Genomic DNA, 24,136 nt, shown 5'->3' with positions numbered 1-24,136 from the left:
GGCAGCTACAGAGAAGCTAGCAATGAATACTGTTGATAATTATTGACTATTATCATTGTATTCTGTTGACATATATTTCTTTTGGTATTTCTATGTTTTATGTTTTCCTTTGAATTTATAATAGTAATGCAGATTTTTCATATCCATGTTTTAAGGTTTATAATTTTATATGCTTTAATTACCCATATGATGTTCTTAAATTATAACATGTGGTAACTTTAGAAAATAATTATTTTATCACTTTTGAGTTTAGGTTATCAGTAATGTGGTAAAGCGCATTAAATTGTCTCTTTCCTACTTCCTCCCTGCGGCTCCCGGTGCATCAGATGGCTCACGATGCCCTCAATGCCCCTCTGCACATCCTCCGGGCTATATACGAACTGCAGATGAAAAGGACCGACTTGTTCTTCCTGGAGGTTCAGAAGAGGTAAGGGACGTTTAGATGCAGCTGACCTGTAGTGAGTGTGAGAACACCTGAGGGCAGGACTACGTTAACCTCCTGCCATCAAGATCTGGAGAAAGGCTCCTAAGAGGCCAAGAAGCAGGTGTGGAATCGGTTTCAGTGCTTCATGAAGTGATATGAAAGCTGGCTGTGCTACATTGCACGGATCATCTTGAATTGTGTTGTATGTTCCTTTGGAAAAACTTCACATTTGTCCTCTGCCTCTTAGAGTAAACTCATTATGGATGCAGAGAGGGAGACTGGCTCCAAGGTCTCTCTAGTATGTCATCCCAGGGAGTAGGCAGTGCGGAGGGGACCTTGTGGTCAAAAGTGTTGTTTTGTTTGTTTGTTTGTTTATGTTCTGCATCTTATATTCATGTTTTTTCTTCAAGAATTGTTATACAATTAACAATATTCCCGCCCTAGCTGGTTTGGCTTAGAGGTAGAACGTTGGCCTGTGGACCAGTGTGTCGCAGGTTCGATTCTGATCAAGGGCACATACCTCGGTTGTGGTTTGTCCCCAGCCCTGGTTGGGATCGTGTGGGAGGCAACCAGTCAATGTGTCCCTCTCACATTGATGTTTCTCTCTCTCTCCTTTTCTCTCCCTCACACTTTATATCTGAAGATAAATAGAAAAATATGCTCGGGTGAGGATTAAAAAAAAAACAATATTCCCTTTTTCTTTTTTTTTTTTTTTATCCTCACCCGAGGATATTTTTCCGTTTTTGTACAGATAGAGTGGAAGGGAGAGAGAGAGAGAAACATTGATGTGAAGGGACACATCGAGTGGCTGCCACCCGCAAGACCAACCAGGGCCAGGGACAAACTGCAACCGAAGTACGTGCCCTTAGCGGGAACCGAACCCGGGTCTCTCCGGACCGCAGGCCGACGCTCTAACCGCTGAGCCAAACTGGCCAGGGCAATATTCCCTTTTTCTTGAACAGGAAATTCAGAGCTAGATTTTGGGCCCAGCTCTTAAATTTGTGTAGAACTTTGCCTATCTACAACTAATTCCCTCCTTCATCCCCATATCCTAGGTTTGACTTCCTATTCTAATTTACTGTATATCCATTTCCAACTTAACATTTCTTTATTTTTTATTTCATATTTCTGTTTTCCCATGTGTATTGCCTCAGATCCTTTATGAGATGGAGCATGGTTGCATCAGTTAGGGCACAGCCTAAGCTGCTGTAACTAAGAAACCCGAAATATCGTAAGTCAAGGAAGATAGGGTTTGTTTTTCCTGTCTTGGAACTGTTCAGAGGGACGCAGCAGTCTGGGTGTGTGGGTATCTTTGCTCTACAAACTGACTCCACTTTCTTCTCATCTGTGTAGTTAAAGCTGGCTCACCCACACCACCTCTCTGTTCCAGCCCAGAGCAAAGGGGGAAGGTAGAGAAAGGAGCACATCCTTAGTGCAGTTGTCTTAGGGTGGGCTTCAGAAGTGATACACAGTACCTCATTGGCCTCCTGTTGTTAAAAACCTAGTTGCATCATTCCATCTAGCTGCAAGGGTTGCTGGGAACTATGTCTCTAGCTGGATGATTCTGTATCTTGCTAAAACTTCATGAAACTTTGTTCTAAAATAAAGGAAGGATGGATCCTGAAGGACAATTTTCATTCTGTGCCACAAGGCACACGTGCACATCTGTGGACATGAGTAAATGAATGCTGTGAATCTAATTTGCAAAATATGGGAAGTAATAATGTAATTGCAAAATAGAGTTAAATAACTCTGATCAACATTTCTGACAAGTTTCACTGCAAGGTAAACTCTGCCTTACTCTAACTTATATACCCAACTTTGTGCTTCTTCTTTTCAGGTTTGATGGTGATGAGCTTACCACGGATGAGAGGATACGGGCCCTGGCTCAGAGGTGGCAGCCCAGTAGGAGTCTAAGACTGGAGGAGCAGAGTGCCAAAGCTGTGGATACAGACATGATTATCTTACCGTGCTTGGTATGTCGCCTCCACCTTGGTAACAAAATGCCTGTCCCTGACTCCCATCTCACCCACACTTGTGAGAAGGGCAGGTCTCTGTAACAGTGGTCTTTGGGTTTGCAGTCCCGGCCCACACGCTGCGACAAGGCCACTGCTGAATCAAATCCTGTGACCCAGAAACTGATCTCCTGCACAGAGAGTGAACTGCAGCAGAGCTACGCCAAGCAGCGGCGTAGCAAGAGTGCTGCCCTCCTGCACAAGGAGCTGAACTGCAAGAGCAAGAGGGCAGTCAGGGACTACCTTTTCCGTGTGAATGAGGCCACAGCAATCCTGTATGCCCGCCATGTGCTCGCGTCCTTACTCGCGGAGTGGCCTGGGCACGTGCCTGTGAGCGAGGACATCCTGGAGCTAAGTGGCCCTGCCCATATGACCTACATCTTTGATATGTTCATGCAGCTGGAAGAAAAGCACCGGTGGGAGAAGGTAATTAAACAAGCCAAGCTGAGCACTCACCCCACTAGTTCCTCCTCTGCCCCCACCCCCAAGTGTTTGAACAACCTTCCTCTAGAAAGTGCCTTCTTGGAGTGAGTTTACCTGTGTGGTTGTAGGACTCTCTGACAAGTGTGAATGCAACACGGGCAGGGTAGGGTCACTGTTGAACTCTCCCATATACTAGCCTAGAGCTGCGCTCACAGCCGAGGACAGACTTGGTGTGCTTAGAGTATTTGGAAAAAAGATCCCATAAAACTTTTCTTTGTAGTTTTCTCACTACGAATCCAGCTCTCTTTGTTAGCTTGTCTCTTCTCATGCCTCATAGCATCTCACTTGGTGTGAAGCCCAGTGGACAGGGTTAATTACAACGCTAGTAGCCTGTTACAGGAAGCCCTCTAGGACAGTTTGTGTCTTCTCTGTCCAACCATCATTTCTAGAATGTCTACCCCAGGTCAGATACTCTGCCAGCACTTATACCTCTGTTACCTTGTGACCCAGAGATGAGGAGATCAAGCTGGGAGACTTCTCCAAGGCTTCCAGCTTCTGGGTGGCAGATATGGGGGCTCACCAGGATCTCTCTGGGCATCCTTTTAAGTCCAGTGCTCTTATTTTAAGGTTCATTTTAGACAGGAGGAGGCCATTTCTTGTTTTCTTTTTAAATTAAATCTTCAATGTGGTAGGGTTTTTTTTTATTTTATTTTTTTTATTTTAGAGAGAGGAAGGGGGAGAGAGAGGGAGAGAAAAACATCGATCGGTTGATCTCCCTGACTGGAGATCAAACCCGCAACCTGGGTATGTGCCCTGACTGGGAATTGAACCCACCATCTTTTGAGGCACAGGACAATGCTCCCACCACTGAGCCATACAAGCCAGGGCTTCAACTTGGTCTTTTAAAGTAGTGCTGGGTTAGCATCCTTCACAGGTCTGAAGTATTTCCTCCACTTCCTGCTGTGTAGAACGAAGGGTCCGCATAACAGAAAGTGGTCTAGAACTCAGGCACTGTCTGTTGCTGAATTAGAAAGTTTTATCACCGCCTTCCCAGTTTCCAAGTGTAAAAATCGAGTCACACTTGCTACCTTCTTCTTCATCCCTATCCTATCTCCTTGCCATCCTTACCCCTTTCATACACACACATACACAGCACTTGAGGATTCATTAGGAAGTGAATTTATACTCTAATCCCTAATTTGTCTATTTCAGAATACCCCCCATTTCTAGGTCCCCTAGATCCTTTTCCAGCCTCACAGCCTTGGAGTTGCTGGCATGTTTGCTGTAACCATATTTCTGATTTGGAAGTGATAAAAGTGAAGCATTTTGCTTCTGCTGGTCCTTGTCTTGAACATGCCCTTCCCCCATTCTTGCCCAGTAGAGCTGCTAATTCTGCACCTCACTCTGGGCATTTATCCCATTATGCAGTCATTGTTTATCTGCATGCCCATGCCCTGTTAGGCTTGAGACTCTTCAGGAGCCAGGACTGTCTCTGATTGGCCCTATTGGTTCTGCAGACGTCCTTCAAGTAGTATTGCTCTGAAAGCACTGCAGGGTCCTCACTGACAGCAGGTGCCGCTTCCAGTGGGAGTTGGTTGGTGGGGTGGCTTGAGGGGCTGGGGTCAGGGTCCAGGATGATGCTATCCCTTTTGGATGGGCCTTGGGTTGAAATAGATTCTCCCTTTTTCCTGATAGGGCAGCTCCATGGCCCTGCCTCTGGCAGGCATTGACATTCCCTGCCTTGTATCCCGCCAGATCCTGCAGAAGGTGCTCCAAGGCTGCCGAGAGAACATGCTGGGGACCATGGCCCTGGCCGCCTGCCAGTTCATGGAGGAGCCAGGAATGGAGGTGCAAGTGAGAGAGTCAAAACACCCATATAACAACAACACCAACTTTGAGGTATGCTCCAGGGTGGCCAGGCTCGCCCACTCTCAGGGCATGCAGCTGGCAGAACCCGCAGGGTTGCTGAGTAGCAAGAATCTCATCAACTCCCCAGCAGCTCTTTTCTCTCTGGACAGCCCTAGTCAAGAAAGTGCTTCCTTAGTCTAAGCTACAGTCTGCCTCCCTGAACCCTGAGGCTCTGGACAGCCGAGTCTTCTCTTCTCCTGACCTTGTTTTAATATAAAACAATGGGCCACTTAGCCCTGGAGGAGAGTTTACTTTTCCTGCAGCAAGCTCCTTGGAGTTAATCCTTGGTGTCTTCCAGCAGTGAGTCTGAGTGTGGATCTGGGTTCAGCCTTCACTCAACCTATCTCCTGATGGTCTGACCATACCTTGGAGATTCCCAGCCCCATGTGTAATGACTCAGAACCAAAAAGCCCCATCTGTTCCGTCCTTAACTTTGTGCCTAGATGGGAGAGGCAGGAGTTTGGACGAGGCACATGTGGGATGGCCTCCTGTTCTTGCTGACTTAATAATGCCACTTGCGTTGCTTTAGCCCTTTTCAAAGCGTTAGAGCTGGCAAGACCTAAGCTTCTGAGGGGCCAGCACCCTATAGTAACAGTGGTGGATGACAGAGAAGCTCATGCAGAACTTGGGTATTGCTCAGCTGAGATTTCATTTTGCAGAAGTGTAAGCCTCCTCGTTGTCTTCCTTCTAAGCCTCTTCTCTCCCTGTGTTCCTGGGTCCAGCCCCACTCCCCCTACCCCATGCAGACACATCTAGTGAGCTACCAAGTTCTACCTCAGAGATCACCTTATCTTCACCACCCCGACTCTCCTCTCCTTCTCTGGCTTCCTCGCTGCTGGTCTTGCCCCAGGCCTGGCCTTGCTTCACACCAGCCGTCAGAGTGATCCTTGCACAACACAAACCTAAGGCTTTCTCCTGCTTACAACCTTTCCAGGGCTCCCCTGCCATCCAAACGAAGTCTAAACGCTTATTTTAGCACACCAGGCTTTCACTTCTGTTATTACCAGCCTCCCCTGTCCTAAGCTTCCAGGCATATGTACTCACAAAGTTCACCCTTTACCCAAGACACAGAAAGCTACGTGCTCTTCCCTGAACACATCAGACTTCAGAGCCATTTGCCTGAAATGTACCCCCCTCAGGGTCACATCCCCCTCTCACCTTTTCCCCTGCCACTGCCATTCCTTCCTTCCTGACAGGCCCTTCCTGTCCTGTTCATTCTTTAGAACCTGAACACCCCTTCACTGGGACTCTTTTCTGCCCTCTGCTCCTTCTCCAGGTGAAGTCTGCATAAGTGTCTTTCCTACTGTGTTTGCAGCTCATATGCATGCTCCCCATCCCCGCTACACCGAGGGCTCCTGGAGGCAGTGCTGTGACTTACTCATTCCTACATTCCCAGTTTCAGTTGCAGGGCTTGACCTGAGGTAAGCCCTCAGTAACCAACCAGTAATGACAAGTGTTCTCCTTCCTCTCCCTAGGACAAAGTTCACATTCCTGGTGCAATCTACCTCTCAATTAAATTTGATTCTCAGTGCAATACAGAGGAAGGCTGTGATGAGTTAGCCATGTCCAGCAGCAGTGACTTTCAGCAGGATCGACACAATTTCAGTGGGTCTCAACAAAAATGGAAAGATTTCGAGCTTCCAGGTAATATATAAGTACTTGATCATATCGACCCCGAACACTAAGTCTTTAAACTTAATACTGAGAAGGGAAATTATTGGAGGATTTAAAGTGGGGTTTATGCCCTGGCTGGTTTGGCTCTGTGGTTAGAGCATTGGCCTGAGGATTGAAAGGTCTTGGGTTCAATTCCCAGTCAAGGGCATGTACCTGGGTTCGATCCCCAGCCCTGGTCAGGGTCATGCGGGGAGGCAATCAATCAATGGGTCTCTCTCACATCAATGTTTCTCTCTCTGTCTCTCGCCCTTCCTCCTTTCTACTCTATCTAAAAAAATTAATGGTAAAATGTCCTTGGGTGAGGATTAACCAAAAAAAAATTTTTCTTTAATAAATAAAATGGGATTTATTATATTTAATGGAAACCCCTCACTTGCCATCTCCTATTACTGCAGTGTTCTGACCTGTCTGATTCTTATGTGACCAGGCGATACTCTGTATTACCGCTTCACCTCTGACATGAGCAACACTGAGTGGGGCTACAAGTTCACTGTGACGGCAGGACACCTGGGACGATTCCAGACAGGTGTGTGCTCCTCTCTTTCTGTCTGCACCATCTCCCTGCCAGAGACTGTGGATGTACGTGCCATCATGTCATTGATCTTTGTTAGAACCAAAGAAGGTATTTTCTCTAAGACTGCCACAAGTTTGTCTCACAAACCCATATGTGTCACTTTTGAATATGCTGTATAGTTGGGTAGTTGTAAACCTGAATGGCCAGACAGGAGAGCCACCTAAAAAGGACATTTGTTTTCTTAGAATTTGCCAGGGCATCTTTGCAAAAACAGGGAAATGAAAATGTTGTCCCTATCTTGCTTTTACAAAAGGCATAATTTCAGGCAAAATTTAAACGATCAGTTGTTTCATCATATTTACTAAAATATCTGTTTTGTGGGTGTTGCCCAGGATTTGAGATTCTGAAGCAAATGTTGTCAGAAGAAAGAGTTGTGCCGCACCTCCCCTTGGCCAAAATTTGGGAATGGCTGGTTGGCGTGGCCTGTCGCCAGACTGGTCATCAGCGATTAAAAGCCATTCATCTACTTCTGAGGATCGTGCTGTGCTGCACCCACAGGTAAGCTGATTCTGGACGTGAGTCTTGCCGCGTATTAGTATGGCGCATACCTCATCCCACTCCGTGGCTTGCCCTTTCTCTCTCGGTGGTGTCTTCGATGACAAGAAGTTTCTGACTTTAATGTCTTCAGTTTATTGATCATTTCCTTAATGGTAGTGCTTTTGTTGTCCTGTTTAGGACATTTTTGCCTTACTTGACGTTGGAGTCAGGAAGATATTTCCTATGTTGTCTTCTAGAAGCTTAGTTGTTTTTCTTTCACAGTTAGATCTACAATCAATGTGGAATGAATTTTAGTAAATGATATGAAGTGTAAGGGCCAAGATTCATTTTTTCTCACATAGGTTTCTACCTGACTATAAGGACCACCTTGTCCTTCACCTCTCTGGAGCCATCTGTGTCATAAAGTAGGCATCCATGTGTGCATGGCTCTGCGTCTGGTCTCTTGTGTTCCGTTGGTCTTTTTGATTATTGTTGTGCCAGTACCACACTGTCTTAAATCTGTGGCACTGTCTTAAATCTGTAGCTTGATAGCACGTACACATCTAGTAGTACACACCTTTCATCTTCAAGACTATCTTGACTTTTTTTAACCCTGCATGTCTATATCAATTTTAGAATTCGTTAATTTTTTCCATATTTATTGAGGTGTAACTGACAAATAAGGTTGTAATATGTTTAACGCCTAGAACGTGATGACTTGATGCACATACACATTGTGAAAGGATTCCCACCACCCAGTTAACACATCTCACTTCACAGTGTGCCAGGGTTCACTCTTTCTCCACATCCTTGCCAGCATTTGTTATCTGTGATTTTTTTCATGTTAGCCAGGAGGTGGTATATCTCGTGGTGGTTTTGATTTGCACCTCCCTGATGATTAGTCATGTTGAACACCTTTTCATGTAGCTGTTTGCCATTTGTATGTCTTCTTTGGAAAAATGTCTATTCAGATCCTCTACCCATTTTTTTCCCCCTCCACAGAGTTTTTACTGTTACACAAATGCTAACCACAGGTTTCTTCCCATTGACCTTTTCAATTCCCTAGAGCAGTCAGTTCATCCCTTTACTCGCAGGTAAGTGTCAGCAGATCTATATATTGCATTACCAGAGGATCATCAGGCCTAGAGATAGCAAGAGTCATGGTTTCTCTTAATACAGACCACCCCAGTGATGCCCATCCAGACTCCCTGATTCACATGTGGGACATTTATAAGTGAACTAAGGTGGGGTCCATTTAAAATATAATAGAAAATGAGCCTAAAATCAGAATGTAAAACGTGCTCAACTCATTATTTTATTTAGATTCTTTATAGTAAAAACCTTAAAAGACTACAAACAAGTAGAATAGGTTTGTTTTGCTAATTTAGAATCAGCTTCTATTAGGCAGGTGTCTCAAAAGAGGATATTCTGGCAATGAAGAACTGCTGCCACCAGGATACTTTGCCCATTTGAAAAAAAAATATTTTTTTCTTTATTGATTTGAGAGGGAGAGAAAGATAGAAACATCAATGAGAGAGACACATTGTTTGGCCGCCTACTGCATGCCCCACACTGGGGATTTGGCCTACAACCTGGGCATGTGCCCTGACCAGGAATCCAACTGGTGACCTCTTGATGCGGGGGTCGATGCCCAACCACTGAGCCACACCGGCTGGGCAACTTTGCCCGTTTTTAAATTGGGTTGTTTGTTTTTTGTTACTGAGGAGTTTCTTATATATTTTGAATATTAACCCCTTATCAGGTATGTAGTTTGCAGATATTTTCTCCCATCTAGATTGCCTTTTCATTTTGTTGATAATTTCTTTTGCTCTGCATAAGCTTTTTTAAAGATTGAAATAATTTTTTAATTGATTTTAGAGAGGGAGGAAGGGAGAGAGAGCAAGAAACATCGATGTAAGAGAGAGATATGGATCAATTGCCTCCCACACAGGCCCCAACCAGAGATCGAACCCACAACCTTCTGGTACACTGGGCGATGCTCCAACTAACGGAACCACACCAGCTAGGGCTTTGTGTAAGCTTTTTAATTTTATGTAATCCCACTTGTTTATTTTTGTTTTGGGTTTCAAATTGATAAAAATCATTGACAAGACCAATGTCAAGGAGCCTACCCCTATATTTTCTTCAAGAAGTTTTATAGTTTCAGGTCTTACATTCAAGACTTTGACCCATTTTGAGTTGATTTTTATGTATAGTGTAAGATAAAGCTCCAGTTTCATTCTTTTGTATGTGGATTTCTGGTTTTCCCAGTACTACTGATTGAAGAGACTATCCTCTCCTCATTGCATATTCTTGGTACCTTGTTCGAAAATTAATCCACGATATGCTCATGGGTTTATTTCTGGGCTCTCTATTCTATTCCAGTGATCTGTATATCTGTTTTCATGCAAATACTATATTGTTTTGATTACTATAGCTTTGTATTATACTTTAAAATCAGGAAGTGTAGCCCAACCAGTGTGGCTCAGTGGTTGAGCTTTGACCCATGCACCAGGAGGTCACCAGTTCGATTCCCAGTCAGGGCACATGCCCAGGTTGTGGGCCCAATCCCCAGTGTGGTGCATGCAGGAGGCAGCCAATCAGTGTTCTCTCTCACCAATGTTTCTCTCTCTTTCTCTCTCTAAAAATTAATAAAGAAAAAAATAAAATCAGGAAGTGTGATCATTCTAGCCTTGTTCTTTTATCTGAAGATTGCTGTGGTTATTCAGGGTCTTTTGTAGTTCCATATGAATTTTAGAATTATTTTTTCTATTTCTGTAAAAAATGCCATTAAAATTTTTATAGGAAGTATATTGAATCTGTAGATTGCTTTGAGTAGTATGAACATTTAAACAATATTAATTTTTTCAGATCCATTTTACTTTAAATTTTTTTTCTTTATTGGTTTTAGAAAGAGAGGAAAGGAAAGGAAAGGAGATAGAAACATCAGTTGGCCGCCTCCTGCATGCCCCCACTGGGGATCAGGCCCACAACCTGGGCATGTGCCCTGACCGGGAATTGAACCAGCAACCTCTTGGTGCATGGGTCGGTGCTCAACCACTGAGCCACACTGGCCGGGCTAATATTAATTCTTTCAATTCATGAACACAGACTATTTTTCTATTTATTTGTGTCTTCAATTTCTTTCACCAATGTTTTATAGTTTTCAGTATACAGATCTTTCGCCTCCTTTGTTAAATTTATATCTAAGTAGTTTATTCTTTTTGATCCTATTGTAAATGGGATTGTTTTATTAATTTATCTTTCTGATAGTTCATTGTTAGTGTATCGAAACACAATTGAGTTTTCTCTATTGATTTTATATCCTGTAACTACTGAATTTATTAATTCTAACAGTTTTTTGGTGGAGTCTTTACGGTTTTCTATATATCATTATCATGTCACCTGCAAACCAAGACAGTTTTATTTTTTCCTTTCCAATTCTGATACCTTTGTATCTTTTTCTTCCCTAATTGCTTTGGCTTTTTCTGGCCTAATTGCTTTGGCTAGGACTTCCAATATTATGTTGAATAGAACTGGTGAGAGTGAACATCCTTGTCTTGTTCATGATCAGTTTATTTCTGCAGACAACATGCATGCATACACACACACCCTTTTCACCTGATGGGGTTTTGATTGATACTTTAGATCAATTTGAGAGGAATCAAGGTCTTTAGACCATTGAATTCTCTAATCCACAGTGCTCTTGTTTAGATCTTAGTAATGTTTCATATTTTTCTATGTAGAGGACTTGTGCATTTTGTTAGATTTATTCCTAGGTATTTAATGTTTTGATGGTATTATAATTGGCATTTAAAATTTTTTATTTTTAAGTGTTTCTGCTGATATATAATTAATTTTCATATATTGCTCTTATTTCTAGTGCCCTTGTTCTATTTGTTAATTTTACGAGTGTATATGTAGATTATTCAGCACACCATCAAGTTATCTACAAATAATGAGCTTTATTTCTTCTTAGAACTGTTTCTGCCTTTTTGCACTAGCCAGGACCTTCAGTCGAGTGTTGAATAGAAGTGGGGATTGAAGACATAGTTGTCTTATTCCTCATCTTGGAGGGAAGGTTTTATTTTTATTTATTTATTTTTATTTCAGAGAGAGGCAGATTGAGAGATTGATTTGTTGTTCCAATCATTTATGCATTCATTGGTTGATTCTTGTATGTGCCCTGACTGGGGTTTGAACCCACAAACTTGGCATAGCAGGACAGTGCTCTAACCAACTGAGCTACCTGGCCAGGGCTTCAGAGGGAAGGGTTTAGTGATTGTGCCCACATATGTCATTCATACATTTCATTCCTACCGTCCTTGGTCAGACCCCCACTTGTGTTAGGAGTTCAGTGCCCCTTTCTGGCATTTTTAAGGCACATAGAATGCTAGTCAGAGTGGAGTAATGCTGTTCGATGTAACAGGGTGTCTTCTCATGTAGTAAGGAGCTGTTACCTGAAAAATAAAGGGCTCTCCCAGTCAGAGAAGAGGTGACAACACCTGTAGTCTGCATAAGGGCTGGCAGGCAGGAGGGAAAGAGGCAGAGCTGGGTGTGATTGTCACTACCACTGTCTTCATGTCACTAAGCCCATAGGGCTTACTTAGTTTGGTTCTTTTGAGAGTGGCTTCCAGTGAGAACTATCTGGCTGAGTGATGTGTATGAAACTTGTCACATCTCCACTGTCTTCAGACTGGAGGGTCCTTCCTGGCCGCAACGTGGATGCATTTTTGCAGTTTGATGATTATCCATTAGGAGCACTCCTGCACCCTCTCAGCCCCAGGGCCAGAGACTGGATGGGGCAGAGAGGGGAGGGATGGCGGGCAGAAGTGCCATAGCTCTGCCACAGGCACGAGCCGTGCAGGTGCATGCTACCTCGCAACTCTCAGTGCTGTCCTGAAAACGCAGGTGTAAAGCTGTCTCTTTAAATCAAGCCATTTCCCATCGTGAAGACTTATTCCTCTGGAAGAAAGTGATTGGCTCCAAAATTATACTTAATTGGTACAGAATTCTTTTTAAAGCCCTACATTGAAGAGGAAAAGCAAAACTTAAGATTATAAACACATAAAATCATGTAGTAAGTCTAAGAATATTATTTATTTCATAATTTTTCTCCTCTGAAGGATATTGAACTAGAATTAAAGCACAACCTTTCTTTGAGTAGACAAAATCAGTGCAGTCTCTCAACAGGGATTCTGCTTTACATAGAAAGAAAGATTTCTGCCCTGAGCAAGTCTATTTCTTGTGTTTGATGAGTCCAAGATCATAATAATGGTTGTCATTGTCTTGTAAATAGTTTTGAGGGTTTGTTTTTGTTTTTCTGATTGTTAAAGCAGTGAGTATTGTAGAAAATCTAGAAAACTGACAGGGACAACCACCATTAATATTTTTTGTGGTTTTTTTTTTACTGTTGTTTTTAATATTTTGCACAATACTGTGTGTGCAGTTTTTTAAATTTTATTTTGTATATTCAGTTTTATATTTAATTTTATTTTTTTGCATTTAACATTTAAAAAAATTTTTTTTTTAATCCTCACCCAAGGATTGACTTCAGAGAGAGAAACATCAGTCAGCTGCCTCCTGCACACATCCTGACCAGGGATCGAACCCCAAACCTGGGTATGTGCCCTGACCAGGAATTGAACCTGTGACCGTTGGGACAATGCTCCAACCAACTGAGCCACACCTACGAGGGCTCCACTTAATGTTGAACTTGAGATGTTTTTCACTGTCATTGGAAGTTCGGTAACAACTGTGTTTAAAGTGCAGTTGAACCCTGGCCGGTTTGGCTCAGCGGTTAGAGTGCTGGCCTGCAGTCCAGAGAGACCCGGGTTCGGTTCCCGCTAAGGGCATGCACTTCGGTTGCAGTTTGTCCCCGGCCCTGGTTGGGTCGTGCGGGTGGCAGCCGCTCGATGTGTCCCTTTCACATTGATGTTTCTCTCTCTCTCTCTCCCTCTATCTGAATAAAAAATGGAAAAATGTCCTCAGGTGAGGATTAAAAAATAAATAAATAAGAAATAAAGTGCAGTTGGTCACACAGTGCACTTCAGGAGCTCCTGTTTCCGTGGAGTCCTGTTGTGAAGTGTACGTCCTGCCCCTTTCCTTCTGTGCTGGTGGTGATTTTTTTTGGCTCTTTGTTAGGGGAAGGATGAGTGGGACTGTCTTGTAATGACTTTGCTGGATGTGGGGGAAGGGAGAGTCAGAGCTGCAGTTGCTGTCACCTGCCATCTGTCTGACATGGTCCTCAGTACTCACCCACCTCCTCCCACAGCGACCTCTGTGACCTTTCGCTGTTAAAGCCCCTGTGGCAGCTCTTCACTCACATGGAATACAGCCTGTTTGAGGACGTGACACAGCCAGGCATCCTCCTCCCCCTGCACCGTGCCCTCACTGAGCTCTTCTTCGTCACCGAGAACCGTGCCCAGGTAAGGGTCCTGCCCTGCCTCTTACCCTGGCACAGTGCCACTGAGTGCTTTTGTTCCCTCTGCACCCAGGGCAGGAGGGTAGGACTCAGATCACAGCCCCATTCCAAGCCCTGGGGTTGAAGTCTCCGCTGGCCCGTGCAGGGAGGCGGAAGTGGGCTGCAGTCCGAGACCCTCACCTCCCCAGCCCAGGCAGCACTGAGACTGCTTATTTTATCAGGCCTCAGGCCAAGGGAAACTGCCTTGGATCAGCCCTTGACAACAGTGAGTTTCAGAAAATAAAACAGATGGGTTCTTTCTTCCGCCCCATTTTTTCCTCCTCTCAGCACAATAGACTTATTGAATGTGAGAGATGAAAGGGCCTTTCAAAGCTCTTCTCCTCTCATCTTATACATGAGGAAACTGACCTGGGGGGTGCCCCTGCCCCATCACCCGGGACAGAGCCCCCTGGAACCAGGGACTTGGCCCCTCCCAGTCCAGCTCCTCCGTGGCCATGAAGTGCTGGTGGAGCAAGCACTGATGACCCCCTCGAGGCTTCTGTGGTCGTGGGTGGGTGTCTCCTAGGTGGTGTCTGTTAAAGCTGCACGTGCTCTCCCCACAGGAGCTCGGCTTGCTGCAGGAGTACCTGCTGGCCTTAACCACCGATGACCACCTTCTCCGCTGTGCGGCTCAGGTACTCTCTCTCCTCAAGCAGGCGGTCCCCATCACCCTGGCCAGGACGCAGGGCCCTGTGCCTGTGGGATGGGTCAGGATCCACCCAGGATTCACGTGGAGCTCTGTTCTAGTTCAGTCACTTCCTTCTGGTGTCGGGGAGAGCAGTCGAGCCCCATTTATCAGTGTCATTCATAGTAAACTGTGCAGCCAGAGTTAAACTTGGGGTCAGGAGACACTAGCAAGAATTTGTGTCTTTTAAACCAAAACAACCAATACTTTAAATTTACAGTTTGGCTGATCCCTGAAGTTTCCATAGAGTTAGAATTCAGATATTTTGGGACGTAACTTTCTTCCCTAGTAGGAGAACTCCTCTTCTGACAGCTGTTTGGTCTCAGAATCCCTTTCCACTTTTAAATTATAGAGGATCTCAAAAAGCTTTTGTTGATGTGCATTATATATATTGAAATATACTGTTGGAAATTAAATTAGATTTGAAACTTAGAACTTAAGACAAAAAATCAGAAGGGTGGCATTGTGTTCCATTTTTGCAAATCTCTTGAATGTCTGCCCTAGTAGAAGATAACTGGAGTCCTGTGTCTGCCTCTGTGTTCACTTACGTTATCACACATTAATTAGCCTCTGGAAGACTCCACAGTATACTTGTGAGCATATGAAAGTGAAAAGGCAAAATAATGTCTTAGTATTATTGTGAAACTAATTCTTACTATGCGGAGCCCTGAAAAGGTCTCAGGAACCCACAGGCCCCAGACTTCATTTTGAGACTCTCAGGCTCACAGACTCCTTGAACATCATAGAGTGTGTGGTCCAACCCCCGCTGTGGACAGACGAGGGCACTGAAGCTCAGAGAGAGCAGAGATTTGCCCAGGTTCACACTTGAGTGGGTATCCAGCTGGGACTCCCAGCCAGAGCTCCCACTGTTCCTGCCAAGTTTTCTTAGTGAACCCTTCCTCCTGCAAGAAGGGGTCAGATGCCTGCTTAGAAGCGGAGGTCCCCCATCAACTATGGAAGAGTTTGTGTGAATTCTCTTGAAGACCTGTAGGTAGAATAAAAACACCCTCCCTTGCCCTGGCCGATTTGGCTCAGAGGTTAGAGCATCAGCCCCACAACAGAGGGGTCTCAAGTTCGATTCCTGGTCAGGGGCACGTACCTGGGTTTCAGGTTGGATCCCCAGCCCCAGCAGGAGGCAACTAGTTGATGTGTCTCTCTCACATCAATGTCTGTCTGTCTGTCTCTCTCTCTCCCTCCTCCCCCTCTCTCTTCCCATCCCCTCTTCCACTCTGTCTAAAAATCAATGGGGAAATATCCTTAGGTGAGGATTAACAAAAAGAAACAAAAAACCCTTCACTCCTAACAGATGCCTACCAGCATTGCCCCCACCTCTGGTTGTATGACTCAAAACGAAATTTGAGGTTTGACCACTTTGGCACTGAAAGCTCGACATTGCAAGACCCCGTGGGGCTCTCCTTGCCTGTGCCCTTGTCCCGTCTCCTCGCCCTCACTCTGACCCTCCCCCAGCCCATCCACTTTGCTGGACCGTGTGCCTCTTCCCCCTGCCTCCTTCCCACCTCTTCCTCTCCCAGCCAGCCCTCCACTCCTGCTGCCCTCAGCTTGAGACCAGCCTCAGCCTAGCCCCACCTCATCCACCTTCCCAGCACCTTCCCAGCACTGCTTCCTGGGTCCCCAGTGTTAGCTGCTGTGTCTGCTCTTCTGCACCTTTGTGCTGTTCCTCCCCCTGCATAGAGTATCCTCTGTCCACGAGCCCCTGGCGTTACACTGCCCCTCTCTTAGGGCAGTGATGATTTCTACCTATGTTTGGAGTTCTCCTGTGGTCTCAATAGCTTTTGTCTCTTGCCTCCAGCTGAGGGGAACCATATCTGGCTCATGTCTTCCTTGCCCCTGTCCCTGTCAGGTGCTTGACCGAGGGTCTTGTTTAGCCTGCACTTAATGAACCAAACAGAGGAATGGTTCTTGACGCTGGCAATGGCTTTCTCTCTCCACAGGCTCTGCAGAACATTGCTGCTATCAGCCTGGCCATCAACTACCCAAACAAGGCAACCTGCCTGTGGAATGTGGAGTGTTAGCTCTTGGTATGGCATGCATGGAACCAGCTCAGCTGACCCGGGGGTTTTGGAGCAGACACCTAAAACTCATGCAGGAAAGTCCCCGTGGTGTCAGCGCCTGGTTCCTTGAGCTCCCACTTCCACTCCGACCAGAACATCAAGCAGGCTAGAGGGTACGCGGAGCAGTGCAGCGACTCAGGAAGGGCTGCAGGAGGCCCCTGAGAGGGTTGTTCAGAGACCAGCTTTCTCCAGGGTCTGTCCTTGCAGCAGCTGCAGCTGCAGAAGACCTAGAAGCAGCCACTCTGGAAAGAGTTCTTCTTGGTTGAGCTAGAACTGCCTGCACTCGCCCTTCAGGTGAAGACCAGTCTGCAGAGCCGCCTTCTCGCGAGGCCTTCAGCAGCTGCGCCGGGCCAGGGGCGCCTCTCTTGCTTTTGCTTTCAGAGACTGGGTAATCCAACCTGAAACCGGTGAGAGCCCGCCTGCCACCACCTGGTCCCAGCATTTAGTACGGGACCGGTGCCATGCCAGCTCCCCAGCCACAGCTGTCCCATGGAAATCCTCGGGGGAACCGGTGCCCTGGGAACTGCCTGCAGGCCGCCGAGGGTGTCCGCTCATGTGCTGGCTCCCAGCACGTCCACGTTTTTTCATTGTTTTAATGTATTTCAGTTTCCACTTCACGTTTTTAGAACAGAGCTACACCGACTCCCTTGAGAGGGCCTCTATCATTCAAGGGGACACACTGGTTTGTGTGAAAGTGGCAGAACTTAAGGAATCTCTTTAATTTCTGTACCTAAAAAGACTTGAAGTGTTATCAGAGGAGATCTTAGTTAGAAGTCAAACAAACAAACACACCATGATTTTCTTTCTGCTCTGTGGTCAGTAATTCATCACGTCTGCCTCTGGGGCTCTGCGCGGTTACTTGGCTGTCACTTGTCCAGCAATAACTACATTAGTTCCAATGAATGCTGTTTCCATTTTTCTTTTTATGGTTGTAGTCTTGCCCTGAAGTGCTGATTATTACTCTTTCCAAAGCCACGCTCTGGAGTGTGAAGCTGGGCTGGTATGCAGGCGTAGACAAGCCTCAGCGGGACTTGCGGGCATAGAGAATGCCTGAGGCTGCTGCCATTTAAGGGCTGGTGTCTGGGCCTGAGTGTGTCCCACACGCAGGACCAAACCTCAGGAAGGCGCCGTAGCAGGGCCTGGTCGAGAGGTCGGCACTGCCGTGGCCTACAGGCCCGCTGCCCGCTCCGCAGGTGTCTGACGGAAAGGCCGGTGACTGCGGTCCCGGGAGGGTCCCACTGCGAGAGCACTGCGCCCTCTGGCTCGGGAGGCCGGGGGGCAGCGGCCTGTGCAGCCCTGGAATCGGATCCTCAGCCAGGGCCCAGCTGCGTGGGAGCCGTGGTGGGAGGGGTCGTTCAAAGGAGACAGAACAGAGGGGGCAGGCCCTGAACGTGGTGACCTGAGGCTCCACAAGCCCTGGGCCTGGCCTGTCACCCATGGTGTTGGGATGTGATGAGACAGGCGCTGCCAGCTGGTAGAAACCCTGTCTCATCCTTGCTCTCCTGCATTCCCAGAGGCCCACGTTCCGTGCCGCCCAGACCCACGTGGGCGTCCCAGTGAGGAGGGAAAGCATGGAGAGCAAGAGGTCCTGCTGGCCTCAGACTCCCTATGGATGCCTGGGAGATAGGCGTAGAGATGGCACAACTCACGGCGTAACCTTGCCTGCCACCCACACCCCTCCACACCTCCGGCAGACTCGTGGTGAAGTGGGGCAGACGGCTGGGCAGGGGCCACACCTTTTGTGGCGGTTGCCACCAGCTTTGCTCCCCATGCCCATCAGGAAGATAAATTGTAAATAAACACTGGATTCTGCATAGCTTCTCTCTAGACACCACTCTGCTATTCTGGTCTCTCAGTACTTCCATTTGCATAGGACAAGCCTAGGTTTTCCCTTCACACAACTGCTGCTCTCCTGCAGGGCCCGCCTGGCCCGGCATCCCTGCATCCCACCTGCCTCTGCTCCCGGCCACTAGGTGGCGCTGCCCAGCCAGGCCCTGCTCTCCAGGCCCCCATGAGGCTGGTGACCCTCAGCTCCTGGTCCCCAGTCGGTACCAGCAGTATCTGAAAGGACAAGGACAGATTTCTGTCGAGACCAACACCCCTTGGTCCTTCTTAGGAGGCAGGACTGCCTGGAACGAGATAAAACTGGCAGGAGTGAAGGTGTTGTGGAAACATGTGCCTAATCTATAAAGAAATTTCTGCTCCAAATCATGTATAATGTACAAACAGACACTGTTCCTAATGAGGAGTGACTTATTTTCATCATCGTTTTTAATTTGTTTTCTTACGGGTTTACGATTTTGAATTTTTCCTATTTGGTTGAAAGAAAGAATTTTGATTATATCAGCTGAGTTCAGCCTGTAAAAAGAATGTTAAGTTGTGAGTAAAATATGCAAATGAAGAGAAATATATTGTACAAATTCTATATAAAAAAGTAAAATTGTGTGTGAGCCTTTTTATTCTCTTTCCCCTCCTCTGCCTCTTGTGAAGATCATGCTTAGAGTGTGTACACAGCCCAAACTGATGTGACTTCTAGAATCTCAAGGCCTCTGGCTTGAAAGGGGACTGAAAAGTACTAGGTTCCCAGCTGCACCTCCTGCCACAACTCACAGCCTTGACTGCGGTCCTGCGGGGACGGACCCCTGCTTCCTGGCCCTCAGCGCTCACCTCGGCCTGTCCCTTCCGCACAGTGACTCGGAGGTCCGCACGCTCCGTCCCCTGTCAGCTCTCCCCAGCCAATCCCCCCAACCCCACCTGCCCATCCTTTACCTCTTGGAGCCCACAGAACACAGCATGCAGCCAACAGAGAGGGCGAAGGCTGGAGTCCATCTGTTCCGGCCTGACAGCATCTGACACATCCTCCTGAGGCCCTCAACTGGCCTTCCGAGGAATCCTGGGCAGGGCCCAAGACAGCTCCGCCCTCCCCGACCCTGAGGCCACAGAGCAAGCTGGGTGATGGAACGTGAGGCTCCGCAGACGTGGTGCTCCCGATGTTGCCGGTAGAAATGAGGCCCTTTCACAGAGTCTCAGGGAAAGCACTTCAGGGACCCATGTATGGGAGGATAAGGTTTGGTGGTGAGGTTTATCGCAGAAGCAAAATCAAAGAACTGCCCTGGGTTCAGCTTCATCCCACCATGAAAGAAGTCTAGCCTTGTCTTCACCAGGCCCAGAAATAGGACCAGTGTCCAGAAATTCTGTGCCGTGGGTTCAGTCCAGTCCAGTCCCTGTCCCCATCTGGCTGGCTTAGTCTGTGTTCCCAGGTGCTCTTTAGCTGGCCCTGTGGGCCCTCAGTGTCTGTGAGGCTGCCAGACCCAAGGTGGCTGCTAGGGCCGCATCGCTGCTTTGGAGAGAGTGTGTGAATGAACAGGGCCATCTCGTGTTACAGAGAGAGAGGGTCCTTGCCTTTGTTAGACTGCTTATATTCTCTCAGGTTTGGGAAGGACTAACCAGTCAACTTCCCAGTCTTTCGTGGGCTCTTGTTGGGTCCTCCCCCTAACCAGTCCATTTCCTGGATCTTCCAGGGTTCTGTGTCCCTTATCCAATCCAATCCTTTTCTCAGGTCAGACTGACAGGCCTTTATGGTCGCCATCCTGGCGTCTACTGGGCATGTGCCCACAGAGGAATTTCTCCTGCTGTGTTATCTTTCCCTCGGTAATGACCAATAGCAATCCTTCCACTTGCTCGGAGGATTAGGTCCCGATGCAGTGGTCCCCTGGGGGGCCTATGAAAGCTGCAACTTCCCGGTGAAGAAGGCTCAGTGTCCTTTCAGCTTAATGTCTCATTCCCTTTGCTCCCTTCTTTTATGAATATCTAACTACCTACACTAATTCCAAGACCTGTGCAGCCCCCAAGTCTCCCTCCAGGACCGCGTGGTAACATTTTCACCCTCTCTTGTCCCACCATGGGCCTGAGCACACTGAGCTGGCACTCTGAAAAGTGGGCCCGGAGAACCAGGCTGTGTTGCTGTCTGAGCCCTGCTGCTGGCCTGAGTGGCTGGCTGCTTGGCTAGAGAGCAGGGGCAGTGGTGCTGGAGGCTGACCCACAAATAAACAGAAGTTTGCAGAGGTCAAAGGCGATTCGAATTCGAGCAACGGAAGGGAAACCGTTCAACCCGCCGAGCTTCCTCATCTGAGAACGAGAAGCCACGAGAGGTCAGTTTGGAATCCAGAAAGTGCAGACCAGCTCAGTTCTCCTGACACCGGCCCCACGCTGTCTCAGCTCCGGTGCGTGCTCACCCACTCCACAGACCACCAGCGTGCTGGCTGTCGGCGCTCCCTGGAAACCACCCGCTTAAACACCCAGGCTCCCAGTGTGTCTGTGCAGACCCTGTCTCCCACCTAACACCCTTTCCTACCCACACCCCTTCTCCCCTGGTAACATCCAGGTTCTTGCAGGTGGTGACTGGAGGTACCTTAATCCCAAGAAAGGTGGCACCTCCTCGCTCATCAGGGGAGACATGATTGGTTTAAATGCCTCTCAATAATACTCTCTACCTGCTGGATGCTCACTTTTCCAGTCCCTCCTGCCATCTGCATTCCTGTGAGGCCCGGTTCTGGCTACAGAGAGTTGAGCTGCAGCCCGAGGGGAGGCTTTGGGGAGGGATTTGCCCGGCCCCTGCTGCTCCCGTTGACGTGGTGAGAGAGCATGATGCGCAGCGCCCCGACAGCCGTCTTCACCATCATGGGGAAAAAAGTCTTGACTTTTTCATTACGTCGTTTGAGCACTGAATGACCCTAGAACGGCCAACCTCCAGGGGTGTGTGTGTGAGAGAGAGAGTGTGTGTGTGTTTGTTTGGGGGTTTCTTACAGCTAAAAGCATTTCTGACAAAAATTTATGTAACAATTTGGCTCCAACAGGTTGAAAAAACATCATAGTTCTGTATCTCTTCACATTAATATGAACAGTATATGTAAAGTATGTAAAAATTCCTGAAATAAATAAAAAAAAACTCTAACAGTGTCCAGTCAAGCCACTGATAGCATTAAGCTGCGGGCATTCCCAAGTTGTTATTCCTTTTTTTACAACAATATATAATAACTTATTGATAAGAGGTCAGAGTCCATATAGCAGCTTAACTCTACAAAACTACCACATGTGAAAATATTTAAAAATATCAAAAGATAATATCCGCCCTGGCCAGTTTGGCTCAGCGGTTAGCGCGTCGGCCCGCGGACCAGAGAGGCCCGGGTTCGGTTCCCACTAAGGGCACGTACCTCAGTTGCAGTTTGTCCCCGGCCCCGGTTAGGGTTGTATAAGTTGCAACCACTCAATGTGTCTCTCTCACATCGATGTTTCTCTCTCTCTCCCTTCCTTTCTCCCTCTTGCTCTTTCTCAAGATAAATACAAAAAAAAAAAAAATGTCCTCAGGTGAGGATAAAAAAATAAATAAAATAATATCCACTCAAGATGCAAAGAGATGTTCATATTATGGTCTCTTTATTGCAAAGACAACAGTGACACCACCCCGCCGCCAAAAAAAAGTTCGAATTAAAAGGATAAAGATGTATATACAAAATTGTTAATATTGGTCACCTTGAGGACAGGGAGGTTACTAATTTCTTTTTGTATCGAGGAAACGTGATTATTTTAAAAACAAAATGAAAATTTGGGAATACAGAGCATTTTTTAAGAGAAAAATTAAAACCAAATAATAAGCCTGGCTTGTGTGGCTCAGTGGATTGAGTGCCGTCCCATGGGCTGAGAGGTCCCAGTTCGATTCCCGGTCAGGACACATGCCTGGGTTGCAGGCTCGATCCCCAGTAGGGGGCGTGCAGGAGGCAGCTGGTGGATGTTTCTCTCTCACATTCATGTTTCTATCTATCTTTCCTTTCCTCTCTTTCTAAAAAAACAGTAACATATTAAAAAAATAATAATAATAACAATAATAATATCCATGATTATCTGGAAAAGGATTTTAAAATCTTTTTTCTTGTCTGACTGTATGACTTCAGGAGTGATGTTTCTCCATATACTTTGTTCTTCTCCTTTCCAGGGATTCTTGCATGTGCGGTTCTGCTCGTGTTCAGTGCGGTCTACACTCACTTTGGAGGTGCTGCCCCGGGTTCCCTGGGTCTTCCTCAGTTGTAAGTTAAACCCACTCCAACCAAATAATTAAAAAATTCAGCCCAGCCAATGTGGCTCAGTGGTTGAGCGTTTACCCAGGCACCAAGAGGTTGTGGGTTCAATTCCTGGTCAGGGCACATGCCCAGGTTGTTGTCCCGATCCCCAGTGGGGGGCATGCAGGAGGCGGCCAGTCGATGTTCTCTCTCATTGATGCGTCTATCTCTCCCTTTCACTTCCTCTCTCTCTAGAATCAATAAAGAAAAAAAATTTTTTAAGATAATTTACTGACTTACAAAACTGGAAAGCGTAAGGGTTGCATCTGGCTCCAGCTTCCAGGGGCTCACAATGCCAGGTCAGTCTGTTGGTCCCTCCCCACCCACCATCACCACCCACCCCGACTCCCGGCCTGCTTCCCTGTTGGGCTTTCCTGAAGGTGACGGTGAAAACCAGGTTCTGGTTCTCTTCGCCTCGGCCTGGCTGCTGACCACGCTGATTCCCCAGCAGAAAGCTTCCCACTGTCTCTTTATGTGAGCTTCCCCCAAGTGGTTAACTGATGTTTTCCAGCTATGATTTAAGTTCAGTTTAAAAAGCTTCTTGGGAGACCCATGAATTTGCTGGTTGTCATCTCAAAACTGCTGAGCAACACAACATCCATGGCAACGGGGCAGAAGACGTGCCTGGGGATCCCCACGCACCCTGCGGGTCACAGCCAACATCCACTCCCTGCCGGGCAGGACGCCCCAGAACGCGGGGGCAGCTCGTCATTGGTAAGAGTAGAAATTTACTGCAAAGTGGAGCAAAACACCCCCAAACGACCAATTTAAAAACAAAAACGTTAAATGGGAAAGAATACGCACAAGTAGTATTAGGCAATGTAATTCGAGACCAAAAAAGTTAAACCGGACTGAAAGTCGTTTTCTGTAGCAATATTTTGGATAAAGAGTGTAATTTGCAATTAAAAAATAATGCTTTTCGGCACCAAATCCCACAAGAAGTTACCGAGGCAACATTGCTAGAAATGTGTGGAGAATTGAGCAACTCAGTAGTCATGGGAAGTAGCATCTTTCTCAGTGACTAGCAGGTTATTTGAAAACGTGAACAGCAGAATTGTAAGGAAGCCTTCGTGACGAGGCCCTCTTCTCTGAGACTGGTCATGGAGGAAGAATTTCCAGGGAAGAGGGCAGTTGACCCTCTCAGGCCTGCCTCCTGTCCCTGTCCCGGACCGTCCCCTGCCTGGCGGGGATACCTCAGGGGCCCCCGTGGCCACGTTATGCCGGCCTGGGCCCTGCACTTGCTTTGCCCTTCGGGCTGGGAGTGGACGGACCTTTCTCTTATTCTCCACAGCACAGCCAAGGCTG

The 24,136-nt window shown here is 47.0% G+C and overlaps 1 protein-coding gene across 3 annotated transcripts in view; it reads left to right on the top strand.

Annotated features, from left to right (window-relative positions):
* Positions 1 to 19,017, top strand: part of ZZEF1 (zinc finger ZZ-type and EF-hand domain containing 1) — a 118,673-nt gene extending 99,656 nt beyond the window's left edge. For 2 of the 3 annotated variants that reach the window (XM_036269907.1, XM_036269906.1), the window contains exons 46-55: positions 327 to 427; positions 2,265 to 2,400; positions 2,506 to 2,865; positions 4,618 to 4,761; positions 6,246 to 6,414; positions 6,872 to 6,970; positions 7,351 to 7,516; positions 13,770 to 13,923; positions 14,522 to 14,593; positions 16,596 to 19,017. In XM_036269907.1, the coding sequence (XP_036125800.1) occupies positions 327 to 427; positions 2,265 to 2,400; positions 2,506 to 2,865; positions 4,618 to 4,761; positions 6,246 to 6,414; positions 6,872 to 6,970; positions 7,351 to 7,516; positions 13,770 to 13,923; positions 14,522 to 14,593; positions 16,596 to 16,676 (1,482 nt within the window). In that variant the 3' untranslated portion in view covers positions 16,677 to 19,017. Of the gene's footprint in view, positions 1 to 326; positions 428 to 2,264; positions 2,401 to 2,505; positions 2,866 to 4,617; positions 4,762 to 6,085; positions 6,192 to 6,245; positions 6,415 to 6,871; positions 6,971 to 7,350; positions 7,517 to 13,769; positions 13,924 to 14,521; positions 14,594 to 16,595 lie in introns of those variants that run through there. The other variant, XM_036269908.1, reaches the window with a different exon arrangement.
* The last annotated feature ends 5,119 nt before the right edge of the window (positions 19,018 to 24,136 follow it).

Source organism: Molossus molossus, unplaced genomic scaffold, assembly GCF_014108415.1.
Source record: "Molossus molossus isolate mMolMol1 unplaced genomic scaffold, mMolMol1.p scaffold_m16_p_19, whole genome shotgun sequence".
In the NCBI taxonomy this organism is placed as follows: Eukaryota; Metazoa; Chordata; class Mammalia; order Chiroptera; family Molossidae; genus Molossus; species Molossus molossus.
This window is presented reverse-complemented; position numbering and strand designations above follow the sequence as displayed.